Here is a 15,145-nt window from a genome sequence, read left to right as displayed (position 1 = left end):
TCAGCTCCCCAATATCCTTAATTTCAAATTCTCTATGTAGATTCTTCTTCAAACTGTCAATCTCACTTAGGTCATTTCCTGTGACAACAATATCATCCACATAAACATTCAGGACTGACACCAAGGACCCCCTCTGCTTCATAAACAAAGTATGTTCTGATTGAGTCTGAGTGTAGCCAAAAGCAATCAAGGCCTTCCTGAACCTGTCAAACCATGCTCTAGGAGACTGTTTTAAACCATAAAGTGACTTCTTCAGTCTGCATACCTTCCCCTTTTTCAGCAGAAACCAGCAGGAAGATCTATATACACTTCTTCCTGCAAATCTCCATTCAGAAAAGCATTTTTTACATCAAGTTGAAACAGGGGCCAGGAGTATGTGGCAGCAAGAGAGAGACTGATCCGAATAGAAATTATCTTTACAACTAGTGCAAAAGTCTTTAAGTAATCAATGCCATAGGTTTAGGTGTACCCTTTTGCAACCAGTTTGGCCTCGTACCTTTCTATACTTCCATCTGCCTTGTATTTAATTGTATAAACCCATTTGCATCCAACAGTCTCCTTGCCCTCTAATAGATCCACAATTTCCTATATCTGATTCTTAATTAAGGCTTTCATCTCTTCCTACATAGTTGTCTTCCACTCAGGTTTGGAGAGAGCCTCACTAACACCCTTGGGTATAGACACAGAGTCAAGAGAAGAAAGGAAAGCATGATAGGAAAGAGAAAGTCCACTGTAGGATAGGTACTATGAAATACAATGAGCAACACACTTTCTCTTCCCTTTTCTGAGTGCAATAGGAAGATGTAGGTCATCTATAATTGGATTAGTAGGATCAATAGGAACTGAAACATTAGAGGGATCAAGAGGAATACTTGAGTCCATGTCAGCTGAATCTGGAGTCTCCAAGGAACTGATAGGAAGTGATGTCAGTTCTTCTGCAGTGGAATCAACCTCCCCGTGAAGTCGCTGTCGTGAGTAACACTGAGAAGCAGGACGCAAGAGAGGTGGTAAGATAGGTGACATAGGAGGATTAGACATAGGAATGGACACGGGAACTGGAATTGGAAGAGGAATAGACTACTCACTCACTTCCCCAAAACACTCCCCCTAAGAAGGATCCTTCGAGAAAAAAGGGTGTTGACTCAAAAAAGGTGACATCCATAGTAACATACTGACTCCCAAAGACTGGATCATAGCAGCAGTACCCTTTTTGATTTTCTGCATACCCAAGAAAAACACACTTCTTTGCCTTAGGGTCGAGCTTCAAGTAGTTAGGACCAAGAACATGTGCAAAGCAAACACACCCAAACACCCTGAGAGGAATGTGGAACATCTCCCCCTCAAGAAAAAGGAGGCTGAATGGGGTGCTAAATCCAAGTATACGAGAGGGAACCCTATTAATCAGGAAGACTGTTGTGAGAATTGCATCACCCCAAAACTGAATTGGAGCAGTAGATGTGATCATCATGCTTCTTGCAATCTTAACAATGTGTCTATTCTTCCTCTCTACAACACCATTTTGCTGTGGACTGTAAGAACAACCGCTCTGATGGATAACTCCATACTCTAACAGATACGAAACAAGGTTTTTTCAAAATATTCCTTGGCATTGTCTTATCTGAACACCTTCACTCGTACCCCAAACTGTGTCAGCACCATCTGATGAAATTGTTGAACCAAGGATGGTACTGAAGGGATAGGAAATCCATCACATGGACGCCCAAGAATGCAGAATAAAGGGGGCGAATTTCAAAAATTTTTCTTTCCCTTCAACTGGGAATCGAATTCCCTATTTAAAAAATCATATTTTCAATGATCATTCTTGAACCATAAACTGAACCAGATCTGAACCAAAAGGAGAGAGAGATAATACCTGATGCAGAGAAATAATATCCCTCAATGGAGGTGTTCACGCCCAAGGTAGAAACCAAAATCTGCTCCCACTGAAGATGGCGCAGTGCAAGGTGGAGCAGAATCAGCAGTGTCCTTCCTAAGAACTTGATTCTTCCCAAGAATCACCTGGACGGCTTGTGAATACAACTCCTACCAATCTTTTCTCCAAAAGATTGGAATCAAGATCCAATCTTGATTTCTCCCAAGCAATGGACATCAAACTGCTATAGGTGGCGGCTACAAGGAGGCGGCTAGAGAGTATTTGCAGGGTGCAGAATTCTCTCTTCTGTGATCTCAGCTCTGAAGACAAGACAGTTGGTTGTCTGTTGTGATGTTGTCTAAAGGCTGCCGCCCCCTCTTCCTTTTATAGACTTAAAGGGATCAGCTCCTAATCCCATTAGGAGTTGCTAACCCAAATCATATCTGGATTAGAAGTCCCTTTAAGATAAGGGATAATCCTTATCTTATCTGCAGATTAGATCAGCTAGTTCCTAATCTAATTAGGAAGTTTCCAAATCTAAATCTCATTTAGATCTTGGACTCTCTGAGTGGATAGGGTGTGGGCCCAATCCTATCAGCTGATCTTATCTCAGAATTCGCCCCTTAAAGACTAATCAGATTAGCCCAGTTTGAAATGGGCTTAAGGCCCATTTAGGGTTATGTATCCATTAAGCCTTCCAAACTGCTGCCCAGTTGGGCTTCCTTGTGTGGCGTGGGACCCAAACATTGATCTACACATCAGCCACATGGGTTCAGCCCAGCCTTTGTTACAAGGCTAGGCCGAATACACTATTATGGACAGTGCACCCCCTGAAACCCATCAGATGGGCTCTATGGGCCCAACACTTACACTAAGTGGTCCCTGGGCCAAGCCACCTTGTGACACCCAGGGACTGTGGGCAGATGCAAGATTAGCCCATCAGGTATTATCCTCAATGGTCTTACACTTAACCTCTCAGCTCATAATGATCATACACTGCCCGACAAGAGATGACCTCTCCCTCGATTGCAAGGAACAGTGTTACACTCTCTCAAGTATGGATCCCGGGAATTAAAACCTTTTGCAAATCATTTCGAAACCATAATATATATACTTTTATATCTCATATAAAATATATTTTGCAAAACAAATCTCAACGATTGAAATCGGCTGCCGGCAGTCTTGGTTTCCATTAGTGAGAGTGCATCCCCGATCATTACCTTTGCTCGACAAAGGGGCTGATCCTGTCACTATGATCACCCACTGAGATGAATTCTCAGACTGTCCCAACATACCCAGGTTTTGACCCCCGCTAAGGATCTCACTGATTGGTACATCAAAGACAGCCCAATCCGACACCTAGTGCAGTATCATAATCGAGTCTAGGGGTCGGGTGTAACTTTCTAGTTTTGCCCATCAATCTCCAAGGTCCAGGGCAATACTAGAAATCTGGTCCAGTTCAAAGATTCAATTAATCCCACACTGTATGTGCCTAGGGTCTCACCCTGGTAGCTGAGACAAGCCACCCCAACCGACTTGGTGGCACCATAGTGTCAGCCTTGTCAGGATAGGTCTCCCCAGACCGACCCACTGGCTGTGAACATTCTAAACTAACACGAGTCTCATTAAGTGTCCAGTTTAAGGGTATTACACAGAAACATACCAAGGGAACATGAATCAAAAATGCACTTTTATTCATTTACAATAAACTCATAAAGTACATCATTTTGATTGAAGCTAAGGGCATACAAAACTGTCTAACAGGTACCTCATCATGAGATCTCATTAAGTAAATCCAAAAATACCGAGAAAAATCATTACAAATAAAAGGAAATATCGATAGCCACCCATAGAAGGAACACGGTATGGTCCCCACACATCAGAATGAATAACATCAAAAACAGATGAACACCTTTTATTACTAGCTTTACAGGAATGTCTACAATGTTTTCCAAGCTGACAACCTTCACACTCTAAACTGGACAAATTAACAGACTCAAATAACTTTGGAAATAAAAAATGCAAAGAAGAAAAAGACAAATGACCCAAACGATTATGCCAAAGCATAACCTGACTCACAGGCTCTGACTCAATATCCCTGCTAACATGATGACCCTGATGATGAGGAAGCACATCCAGGAGGTAGATTCCATTCACTTCATGACCACTCCCAATCGTCCTCTTTTAATCCAGATCCTGCAAAACACAATGACCAGGAGAAAAAATCACTGTGCAATTCAAGTTCTTAGTCAAACTACTAACAAATAACAAGTTAGTACTCAATCTGGGAACATGAAGGACGGAGGGTAGGGAAGTGGAATCAATAATCTTGACGGACCCCTTCCCAGCAATGGGAACATGAGATCTATCGGCTGTGGAGACTCTATCTCTACCAGAACAGAGTTGGTAAGAAGAAAAAATAGTGAAACTATGGGTCATGTGCTCTGAGGCTCTAGAATCTATAATTCAAGGAGGTCCTTCCTTACCTGTAGTAGAAACATAGTTTGCAGTGGCATGTGAATTACCTACTGTATGAGCAAAGGAAGTAGAATGTGCTCCACTAGAACCACCTGTACCTAGCTGTCCACCTGTTACTGGATTAGGGATGATTGTGTCTCGCTGATTTAGGAACTGCCCATATCTCTCAAGTTCGGCCCTCACTGCACAGCTGCAATAGACTCCAAAGTAGTTGTAGTAGGGGGGCCAGGTATGTCACCAGTGACTGCCATGTTAGCATTTCCCTTCTTATTTTTAAGTCTATTAGGCACAAGATGAGGATGAAGCTTCCACTCTACACTGCCACCCCAATCTCCACTCTGTTTAGGGTTCACAGTACTGACCATGGCTGATTGTTCAAAACTAGAATTCTTCAACATCACATTCCTCCTATTCTCTTTCCCTGATACAAAGGCATATGCCTGAGAAAGAATAACACTGTCCCTGGAAAGGATATGTTGCCTTGCAATATCATATTCGGGATTAAGACCAACAAGAAATTCAAAGACTCTATACTTCTCTTGGAGCTTCTGGTAGGCAGTTGCATCCTTAGTGGTTTTCCAAACAACTGTCTCCAAATGGTCAATCTCCTACCACAGGGTTTTAAGGGCCGAAAAATAAAAAACAATAGGTCTATCTCCCTACCTAGTAGCAATAATCTGATTCCTCAATTGATAGGTCCTAGCAACATTTTCACTCTGTGAGTAGGTTTCTGCAACCCCATCCCATATTTCCGTAGTTGTATTTGCCCACAAAAAATTTTTACTTATATGGGGCAGCATCGAATTACACAGCCAAGTCCTTACCATATAATTTTCCTGTACCCACCGAGAGTTGTTAGTCTCGGGTTTCATTTCCTCACCAGTGATATACCCGAACTTCCCATTAGCACCAATGGCCATCTTTGCATATTGTGACCATTCTAAATAGTTTGTACCATCTAACTTAACTGTAGTGATGGTCTCAGCCCCGAAAAGGTCTCCGACACCTCCTCCCACTAGTCCCATTTCACTCCCGGGTTTGTTTTCAGCTCCGTTACCCTCCATAATTCTCAAAAAAGGGTTAGAATATGAAATAAATCCCTTCAGGTACCACAGACACCCTTTTGGTACCCAAGATGATCCTCCCACAAAGATTACCTTTCCACAGGACGGGAGAAGAGAGAAGAGGCAACCGCTCCCTCCAGAGACCTCCAAAAAAGGTAGGACTTGAACCACCATCTTCAGAAAACTCCAAGGAACCCTAAAAATTTAGGGCGCCACTTCTTAGGTCAAAATCGAAGAGTCCTACAAAAACAGGACACTCCCCCTTTCTCCAATTCTTCCTAAATTTGATGGGAAACCCTAGACCAGCTACAGGGCAAAACTGATCCATAAAAAAAATCAAAAACTGGGCTTACCTGAGATCTTCGATCAGCCTCTCAAATCACCATGCAGTTGGCCGATCTAGGGCTGCATGATAAAGCAGCACAAGAAACCTTCGGCCTGCTTTGGTACCAAGTAGAAGTTGCTGATAACAGTTTTAGATTAATGCCTTCTGAAGAAAAGTAGAAGAAGTTGAAAGGTTTCAGCAGTAGAGAAGAAGAGAGGAGAAGAAAAGAGAGTGGGATATCGCCAGAATTGAATAGATCTGGCCACCAACCCCTCTTTGAATTATATACTTAAAATAAAATAATAAGAGATTACAAGAATGCCCTTAGTAGGGCGACTACTTTAAGTAGCTGAACAGTCACAATTTAAAAGCATAAACTAATGGGCCTAAAACCCAATAACTTCCTAACTTAACAACTTAAAAATAAAAAATAAATGACTGGGCCCAATAACATGAAACCAGCCCAACTCAACAATTATCTTTTTATTTGTTATGAAAAAAAAAAAAACAAGAATTGGGATTCAAACTAAGTCTAAAGTGAAGACATGCTCAAGTTTATCACTGTATTTCAGCCATATTTTTTTGGGAAAATTTCTTAAACTACCCCTACTGTTTAGCTAATTGACTAACTCTACCCTTACTATTTATATATTGTCTTAAAGTACCCCTACTATTTCTGACAATTGTCATTGGCGTTAAATGCTAACGGAAAAAATGAAATGTCGAATTTGCCCTTTACCATCCTCAAATTTTCAAAATAAAACACAATTGATGAAAAAATTTCATCAATCTCTCCGAACTTCTTTTTCCTGTGTTAATCTCTCCAAGAAAAGTGAAGACATAGAAAAGGTTCTTTCAAGACGAAAGAATAATAAACCAGACAGAACAGTAGGGCCCCTCGTTGAAACGATGAATGATTTGCAGATTGCTGGGTTAGCGATGAGCAACTTGGAAACCCCTTCATCTCTGATCAAGAAGAAAATTAAACCAAAGACAGAGAAAATGTTATTTCCTTGCAATTTGCTTGGTTCTTGCCATTTCCTACAGAAAACAGAGAAAGAAAGTTGTGAAGGAATTAAGGACTTTGTGATGCAAATGATCACATAAGGTATCATTATATAGGGGCTGAGCGAGGTGGAGGACGATGGAGTTTCATGCATTGCTAGAGTTCCTCTTAGTGGTGAGTTACAGGGGTTTTAGGGGTGAGGGAGGAGAAGAAGATGAATCTTCTTTGGAGAGGGATTCTGCCCCTTCTGAAGGATTAACTTTGTGTTTTGTTCAACTGGTACTGGGCAAGGATGGGGTTGCCTAAACCTAAAAGCAATTAGCAACTAAAGCATCCAGGAAGTTGGCTTTGGTGACTGGTGGAGTGATGAACACCCAAGTTTCAGACCTGAGGCGGTGGCTCTGAGAGAATTCAGGAAGTATTAGAAGAGTGGAGACGGAACCAACTCCTCACCATTTTTCCAATGCAAATTGTCGATTACGTCCGAGTGGAGAGGACCAAGTGGAGAAGGCATCACCTCCTCCCCACCAAATAACGTTGTTCATGAGAAATTCCCGAACAAAGTTATCTCTGGATGTAACTTGTCGATTACGTCCAGGATTCACCAGAGATTCCTGACTGACATTGCCATCGGTGCAAACCACCTCTCAGTTCGAAGAGCCAACTATTTCAGCTCGGGAAGCTCGAAAGATCAAAGCTCAACCACGATGACCTTTTTCTTCACCGATTGAGGTTGGCAATCCCCTCTTTTGCAGGGATGGTGGTGGAGAGAAAAAACAGAAAAAAAAAAAAAACATTATACACCTAACACCTTGCAGCAAATGGTGGTTCAAACTAATCAGCTTTCAAGGTTGAATCTTCGTGAAGGTTTGCTCGTTAGATGAAATAAGCCTTGAACCAGTAGATCTGCTTCTGATGGGCCCTAGGACTGAACTCATTTTCAGACGACAAGCACAAGCACACCCCTCCTCCCCGTTTTACACAGCAAGCACTGGTGCCGAGGGTGAAGAGAAGCAAGCACTTGCTCCTGAGGTTTTGATCGCAAGCACCAACACCCCCCACGTTTCAGATGACAAGCATCGGCGTGGGGGTGAAGACAAGGGTATTACTGTTATTTTTCAAAATATAACAGTCACGTGGTGTGGCATGTGAGTGGATTATGACAGATTGTGACGGAACCCTAATGGTAGGGGAGTAATTAGTTAGTTGTCACAAACAGTAGGGGTAGTTTAAGAAATTTGCCCTATTTTTTTGTCAAATTATGGCTAAATCACTTTATTATTTTCAATTACCTAATAAAATAAGCCTAAAGTCATGCAGCTAGGACAATGTTTATCAGTAACATGTTTCTTGACTCTTTGCTGAGCTTTCAATTATACAATTTATAAATGCGACGGTAATTCTCTTTCATTTTTTACCACTTGAATGCACCTGTGTTAATGTGGGCTATAACACATCCTTCTTTCTTTATGCAGAAAACTGAGACTTCAAAATGTGCTTTGTGTTGCAGAAACATGCGTAAATTTTTCTTTCTTTTTTGATAGATTGAAGGAGACTCTGATAAGCTGTTTTAAGTTTATATGTTACTTTTCACTTGAGTTGATCTCCAGGATTTTCCTGTTGCTATTCTATGTTTTCAATTAACTTGGTATCATATTTGTCTTGTCTGTTTCCATTTGGTTTATTAAGGGGAGTACAGCAGTCAGGAATTGAGAGAATGCTATCTGATACCCAAAAAGTATATATTTGATTCTATAGAAAATATGTTTCTTTTGACAGTTCTTTCTAGTATGTAATAATTGAAAATTCTACCAACAAATAAGCAGAAGAAAAATTATTCAAGATATAGAATTCCTATGCAAAATGTTGGGTCATTAGTCTCTCCTATGTATAGAAAATAAATATGGTCCCTTATCTCATTATCTATCCTAACAGTTGGCTACATGAATCCTGTTTTGCCATTCCCTTCTGCTTAGTGTCATATCCACCTCTAAAGTATGAGTGCTTAAATCATTTTTTACTGCATTCAACTTGTGTTCTTTTTGGTCTGCCACTAGCCATTCTAGTCCCCTCAACTTGCAATAAATGGCTTCTTATGGGTGCTATAGATGGCCTTCTATGCACGCAACCAAACCATCTTAGACTAGTTCTCTCATTTTATCACCTATTGTAGCTACTCCTAGGTTCCTTTAAATGACTTCATTTCTGACCCTATCCTTCCTAGTTTGTTCCACTCATTCATCTCAGCATATGTATTTCTGCCACACTCATTTTTTGGACATGTCTTGACTGCCCAATACTTTGCTCCATACAGCATTGCTGACCTTACAACTGTTTTATAGAGTTTTCTCTTTAACCTAAATGGTATTCACATATGATATAAGACTCCAGATGTGCCACTCAATTTTGCCCAACTTGCTCTAATTCTATGGATGATATCCTCCTAATCTCTCCCATGTTATTAATTATTGAACCAAGGTAACAAAAAAGTTACATTGAGTTATCTCTTGGACCCCAATTCTAAGTTTGCTCTGATTTGCACTCCAGTTCATATTAAATTTACATAGCATATATGTTCTGTTTTAGTTCTTCTTAAAACCTCTGTTTCTAAGGTATTTTTCCATAGACCTAATTTTGCATTTAGTCCTTCATTAGTTTCATCTATTAATACAATGCCATTTGCAAAAAAAAACTTCACAGGACCTCCTCCTAAATATGTTTAATCAATCCATCTAGGATTAGTGTTAATAAATAAGGACCAAGTGCTGAGCCTAGGTGAAGACCCACCATAACTGTAAAATCTGATGCCTTTCCCACAGAGTTCAAACATTGGTTTTTGCACCCTCATACAATCCTTAATTAGGTCCACAATCTACATACCTATTTGGAACTCTTTATTTTCGAAAACCCACCGTACTATCTCTCTAGGGATTCTTTCATATACTTCTAGATCAATGAATACCATATAAAGATTTATTGTCTTCTCTCTGCATTTTTCCATCATTCATCTCAAAAGAAAGATATCTTCCATGGTTGATCTCCCTAGTATAAACCCAAATTTGTTCTTTGATATGTTTGTCTCATGTTCTAATCTTTGCTCGATTATTCTCTCCCAAAGTTTCATATTGTGGCTCATGAGTTTAATCCCACAGTAATTATTACAGCTCTGTATATCATCTTTTTTTTTGAAATATAAGATGTTATAGTTCTCTTTCTTCATTCAGCTGGATCTTCTTTTCTTCCGTTGTCGTATTAAATAGTAACAGTATGGTTGTACAAAATGTCAAATTTCTCAAAAATGATGGACGAATGGCATGAAATGAGTCAATATTGTTGGCAAATCTCTATACTGTTATAGCCTTACTGGAAGGTTATGCTGCAAAGCATTCTAATGCAGATACTGATAAAAAAAGCATTCTAATGAGGCCCGAATGTAGGAGCTGCTAAATGTGTGGAAGCAAATCGAACCTGAAATAAGTATTCTTGAACAGTAGGTACTTTTCATGAATACTGTTTACGTCACTGTAGCAGAAATAAAAACAACAAATATGGGGAGAACTAAGAGAACAAAATTCAGAAATCAAAACTCTCATAGGAGAAAATTCAATTCAGTAAATCAGATCAAAAGCACAGTCCTTATGATATGCTTGAGCGCTAGCGCTCAATCTGTTGCTTGTTGCGCTGTAGTTTTGAATCATGCTGTTAGCACAACGGATGCGCTCAAGCATGTGAAGAAAGCCGGCTCGTCCAAGGAGGGAGTTTGCTTTACCCAACTCCCCTTTTTGGTAACAAGGCAGAAACCCCTGACCCGACATTCATTAGTTTCGAATGAAGAATTAAGAGTGCCCTGCCCCTCTTTTTTCTTCTCTAAAATCTTGGATTTTTAAGTTGGTAAAGACCCACCCCTTGTTTCAGTGAGAATGAGTCCCCGGGACCCCGGGACATTGGCTTCCGCCAACAGTGAACTATTAAGGATCGCATCCCACGCATATCCTACATTAGGACTGAAATAAGGCTCAACAATAATCCTTATCTGAGATATACTTGTGTAAGTAGGAAGTGGCCAGGCTAGGTGGGAATGGTCTCCTTGAAGGACAAAGGAAGACCGGGAATAGAGAATCAACTGAGAGGGCTAGGGCAAGGAGAGTGGCGAGACGGCTGAACAGGGAATCCAATGAGTGAGTGAATCAATGGTCGAATGAATAATCTTTGTTATGAGAGAGACCCTCATTTATAAGGAGGGATCCCGAGGTCCTGAAAGGAAGGAGCCGAAAGTGCTTGATTCCTATTAGGAAAGGGAATATTAGATTCACTGTTGGTCATTAAGGAACATTGCTAGGGCTTCACCACGTGTCTTATGAGATCTCTCAAAGGTTGACTTTCCTTTCACCTGAGGATTCTCATAATCCACGCGTACTACTGCGTTTCCGTCTTATTTAACCGACATGGCTGTAAGTGACGCCATTTTATAGTGGGCAGCCTTTTTATTAAATCTGTGTGGCACTTTATTACGCATGCAACTTAAAATTACACGTGCAGTCAATATTTAAGTTCGGTTCTCAATGACTCACAGCTCTGTAATGGTCTAGGGTTTATCGCGGGACCGCGCTCTTCCGAAGTTCATCCCAGAACCACGTAAGTCTGAGGTTTATCGCAAAGCCATGCACGTCTAAGGGTTCATCACAGGTTTAACTAGAACCTGTTTTAGGCTTGTGTCAAGCGTAAGTCCATCGCGAACATGTGATAGACCGTGTGTTTACCGCAGGCGTGCAATGCATTGTAAGTTCATCGCAGACGACCGATGAGCTGCAAATTAATCACAAGCGTCCACGTGGTATCAATTTGGTGTCTTTTGTACTCTAAAGGATTGAGCGAGTACTATGTACCTACAGCTTGCATAGCTAGTTATCTTCACTATAGACTCCTACTTATACCGAAACTGAGAAATAAAGTAATTAAGCAATTGACCAACTTCAAAAATAATCTGGAGACTTTAGATTAGATACAAAACAATTCAGACTTAGAAGTACTGTATAAAATTCCAACTAAGACTTGAACAGTTATGGGAAGGCCTCTTTCCACCTAAAACTCTCCTCTTATATGGTGGCTTGAGTAGAAAGTGCAAAACTCCAATCTGATATGAAACCTGTGATAGAAAAGAAAGAGAAAAGAAGATTTTGTAGAGAAGAGAAGAAGGGAGAAAGCCAAAAACCAGATCTGGCCACCCCTTTCATTATCTTATATACTCATAAAAAAAATCTGAACATAATGACAAGTATACCCTTAGTCAAGGTTCAAAATATCAATATGCCCGATACGCCGTATGGGCGTATCGGGCGAATCGGTACTCCTTTTGGTGGTTTTTTTTTTTAGCCGACTGGTTCAGGGGAGATAGTTTAGGTCGTCGCCACACCCTGAATCGATCATACCACCGATACACCCATTGTAGGGGCGTATCGGTGGGGTGCCGGAACGATACGTATCGGCCAGTACGGGCTGATATGTGTTGGTACTTTGAACCTTGCCCTTAGTAAATCGGCTACTACTATAGAATATAAGAAGCACTCTTAACAAAACATAAACTAATGGGCCTTGGGCCCAATAACTCTAACTAAACATTATAAACAAAAAACAAGTGATATCAGCCCAATCTCAACATTCCCCCTTAAGTTGGGAATGGATGTCACACATTCCCAACTTGCGTAGATCATGCTCAAGCTTGTTTCTCGCAACTCCTTTTGTGAGAACATCAGCTAGTTGTAAGTCAGATGCAACATATGGTAGGCACACTTCTCCAGATGTTACCCTTTCCTATATAAAATGTTTATCCACTTCTATATGCTTCGTCCTATCATGTTGAATTGGGTTATGGGAAATGTTAATTGTTGCTTGATTATCATAGTGTGGCATCATAGGTTCTTTTGCCTCAATTCCAATCTCTCCTAACATGGACCGGACCCAAAAGAGCTTTAAAACACCATGTGCCATAGCTCTGTATTCAGCTTCTACACTTGACCTTTCTACAACTGATTGTTTCTTACTCTACGATAAAACCAAATTACCTCCAAAAAGGGTGCAAACTCCTGATGTAGATCTATTGTCATCTAGGCACCTTGCCCAATCAACATATGTTTAAGCTTCTAACTTCAAGTGTGAAGTGTCCATGGTCAGCAAACAGTATATCTCTTCCTAGGTGTCCATTCAAATAGGCAAGTATATTGTCAATAGCCTCCTAGTGCTGTACCCGTGGGGCATTGCATGTACTGATTTACCACACTAACTGCATAAGAGATATTTGGTCGTGTCATGCATAAGTATAGCAACCGGCCCACCAACCTATGATACCTACCAACATCCTTCACTAGCTCACCATCTGAAGCATTCGTCCTGTGGTTCTAATCAATAGGTGTATTAGTTGGCCTTGCCTCAAGTTTTCCTATCTCCTATAGTAGGTCCAAAACATGCTTCCATTGTGAAATGAAGATCCCATGTTTGGAATTTGCCACCTCGATGCCTAGAAAATACATTAGCTCCCCAAGGTCCTTAATCTCAAACTCTTGGTGTAGGTTCCTCTTCAAGGTATCAATCTCACTCAGGTCATTTGTTGTGACTACAATGTCATTCACATACACTATCAACACTGACACCAATGATCCCCTTCTCTTCACAAACAGAGTATGATCAGATTGAGTTTGAGTATAGACAAATACTTGAACTCATCTTGGCCACCGGTGCAAAGGTCTTCAAGTAGTCTATCCCAGAAGTTTGAGCATAGGGGTTGATTAACCTATTCCGAATTTCCCCATGTCTTTCTCTCATTCTTCTTTTCTTCTCTTTCTCATTTCCTCTTCTTCTTCTCTTCCCCGCCTAGTAGAATCAGTGAGCCTCTCTATATCTATTTGATTCAGGTACCCTTTCAAAAGAAAATGTTAATGACCGATTAGAAAAAAATATGGCCTATGTAGTTTCAATGATTGAAAATCTAAATGTAGTATAAAGAAATAGAAAAGAAAGGGAGAAAAGAAATGTTGGTTATTTTGATAATTAGTTGTGACTTATCTCATGCCTTTTTTCTCTCTAATGTCTCTTGTCATTTGCAGGAGTTATTACGAGATAGCAGGTTGCAAAGTGTGGTCTTAAGGAGGATCAAATCCAAAGAACATGTAAGTTTATATCTGGAGAACATATAACCTTTTGTATTCAATGTGTACCAGCACATCTGTTTGTAGCCTGGACACTTGAAGCACAGAAGCGTGACATAAATGGAACTGTTTGATTTGGTTAATAATTAACAAGTGACTGTAGTGGTGTCTAATAGTTATAACTTAAAAGTTAAATTATTACAAATGATAACCATAAAAAAGATACAAAAAATATTGGATTAACATAGATATAAAACAGATACAAAAAGTACATGATCCCCATCCACAAAAACCTGAAAAGAGGACCAATGTCTCACAATCTCATCCATTGTCTAAATTAATCCATTATATATCCTCAAAGTCTTTTAAGATAAATCAAAGGCTATTACCCAATGTTGGTCTCAGCTATCTGGTGTATTGGAAAGAATGGACTGGATAAGGACCTAACTATCAGCATTTTCTTGCATAAAGTTGCTGCTCTCAGACTTTTAACACATCTTCTCATGTTTGTCAGCTTGAGATTTTACCATCACACGAAACCATAGCCCCTTCTTTCAAGATAAACTTTCAATCCATAATGCATCAGAAAATATATCCTTATAAATCCTAAGGAGTGGTCTTGCCTTTGCCTTGAATCTCCACCTACCCTTTCCTTACATAACCCCCAAAAAACAACAAAAGGAGATTCCTCAATAAGATCGAGTCCTTTTCTTCAAAGTTTATGCTCAACCATTTTTGAATCATAAGGTGTGAGGATTGAGGAAACCACCAGTCGGAGAAAGCAATTGGTTTATTGTTTACAGACAATGTATTTCATCCATTTTGCCTCCTTTTCAATGGATGTTGAATCATTGCAATCCTCTGATACTTGGGTTTCCTATTCAGAAAAAATTTTAAGGATAAATTTTGTTCCTTCATTGCTCACTTTTTGGTCATCACTTATGAATTACCATGCACCAATCTTACAGGTTAATGGAGCATGCAGACTTCTGAACCTGAACAGTCACACATTGTTATCACTTGAGTTTGTTCATTGCAGGCTTTCTTCACATGCTATCAATGCAATTTTTAATTCCTTATATACAGAGGGTATTCAAACACATGGGATTCAGTACCTCTCAATCAAAGCTTCAAGCATTCTTGAAGACAATGCAGTAACCATACCTTCTGGGGTGTTATCTTTTCTATTGTCAGGAAGGTATACCTTTTGTGCTTTTAATGCAATTATTGCTTCATAGACTCGTCAACTTGTGATAG

At 40.1% G+C, this 15,145-nt stretch overlaps 1 protein-coding gene across 5 annotated transcripts in view; it reads left to right on the top strand.

Annotated features, from left to right (window-relative positions):
* LOC148878577 (RNI-like superfamily protein) overlaps positions 1–15,145 on the top strand; it is a 113,648-nt gene that overhangs the window by 45,440 nt on the left and 53,063 nt on the right. For all 5 annotated transcript variants that reach the window (XR_016102954.1, XR_016102968.1, XR_016102977.1 and 2 more), the window contains exons 8-10: positions 8,222–8,264; positions 13,847–13,909; positions 14,857–15,086. Coding sequence is in view for 2 of the 5 variants with exons in the window: in XM_088956874.1 (XP_088813000.1) it covers positions 8,222–8,264; positions 13,847–13,909; positions 14,857–15,086 (336 nt within the window). In the remaining 3 variants the exon portion in view is untranslated. The remainder of the gene's footprint in view (positions 1–8,221; positions 8,265–13,846; positions 13,910–14,856; positions 15,087–15,145) is intronic.

Source organism: Nelumbo lutea, chromosome 1, assembly GCF_056320005.1.
Source record: "Nelumbo lutea isolate HS-2025 chromosome 1, American lotus-T2T, whole genome shotgun sequence".
Taxonomy (NCBI): domain Eukaryota; kingdom Viridiplantae; phylum Streptophyta; class Magnoliopsida; order Proteales; family Nelumbonaceae; genus Nelumbo; species Nelumbo lutea.
The sequence above is the reverse complement of the archived record's forward strand: the minus strand, read 5'-3'. Positions and strand labels throughout refer to the sequence as shown.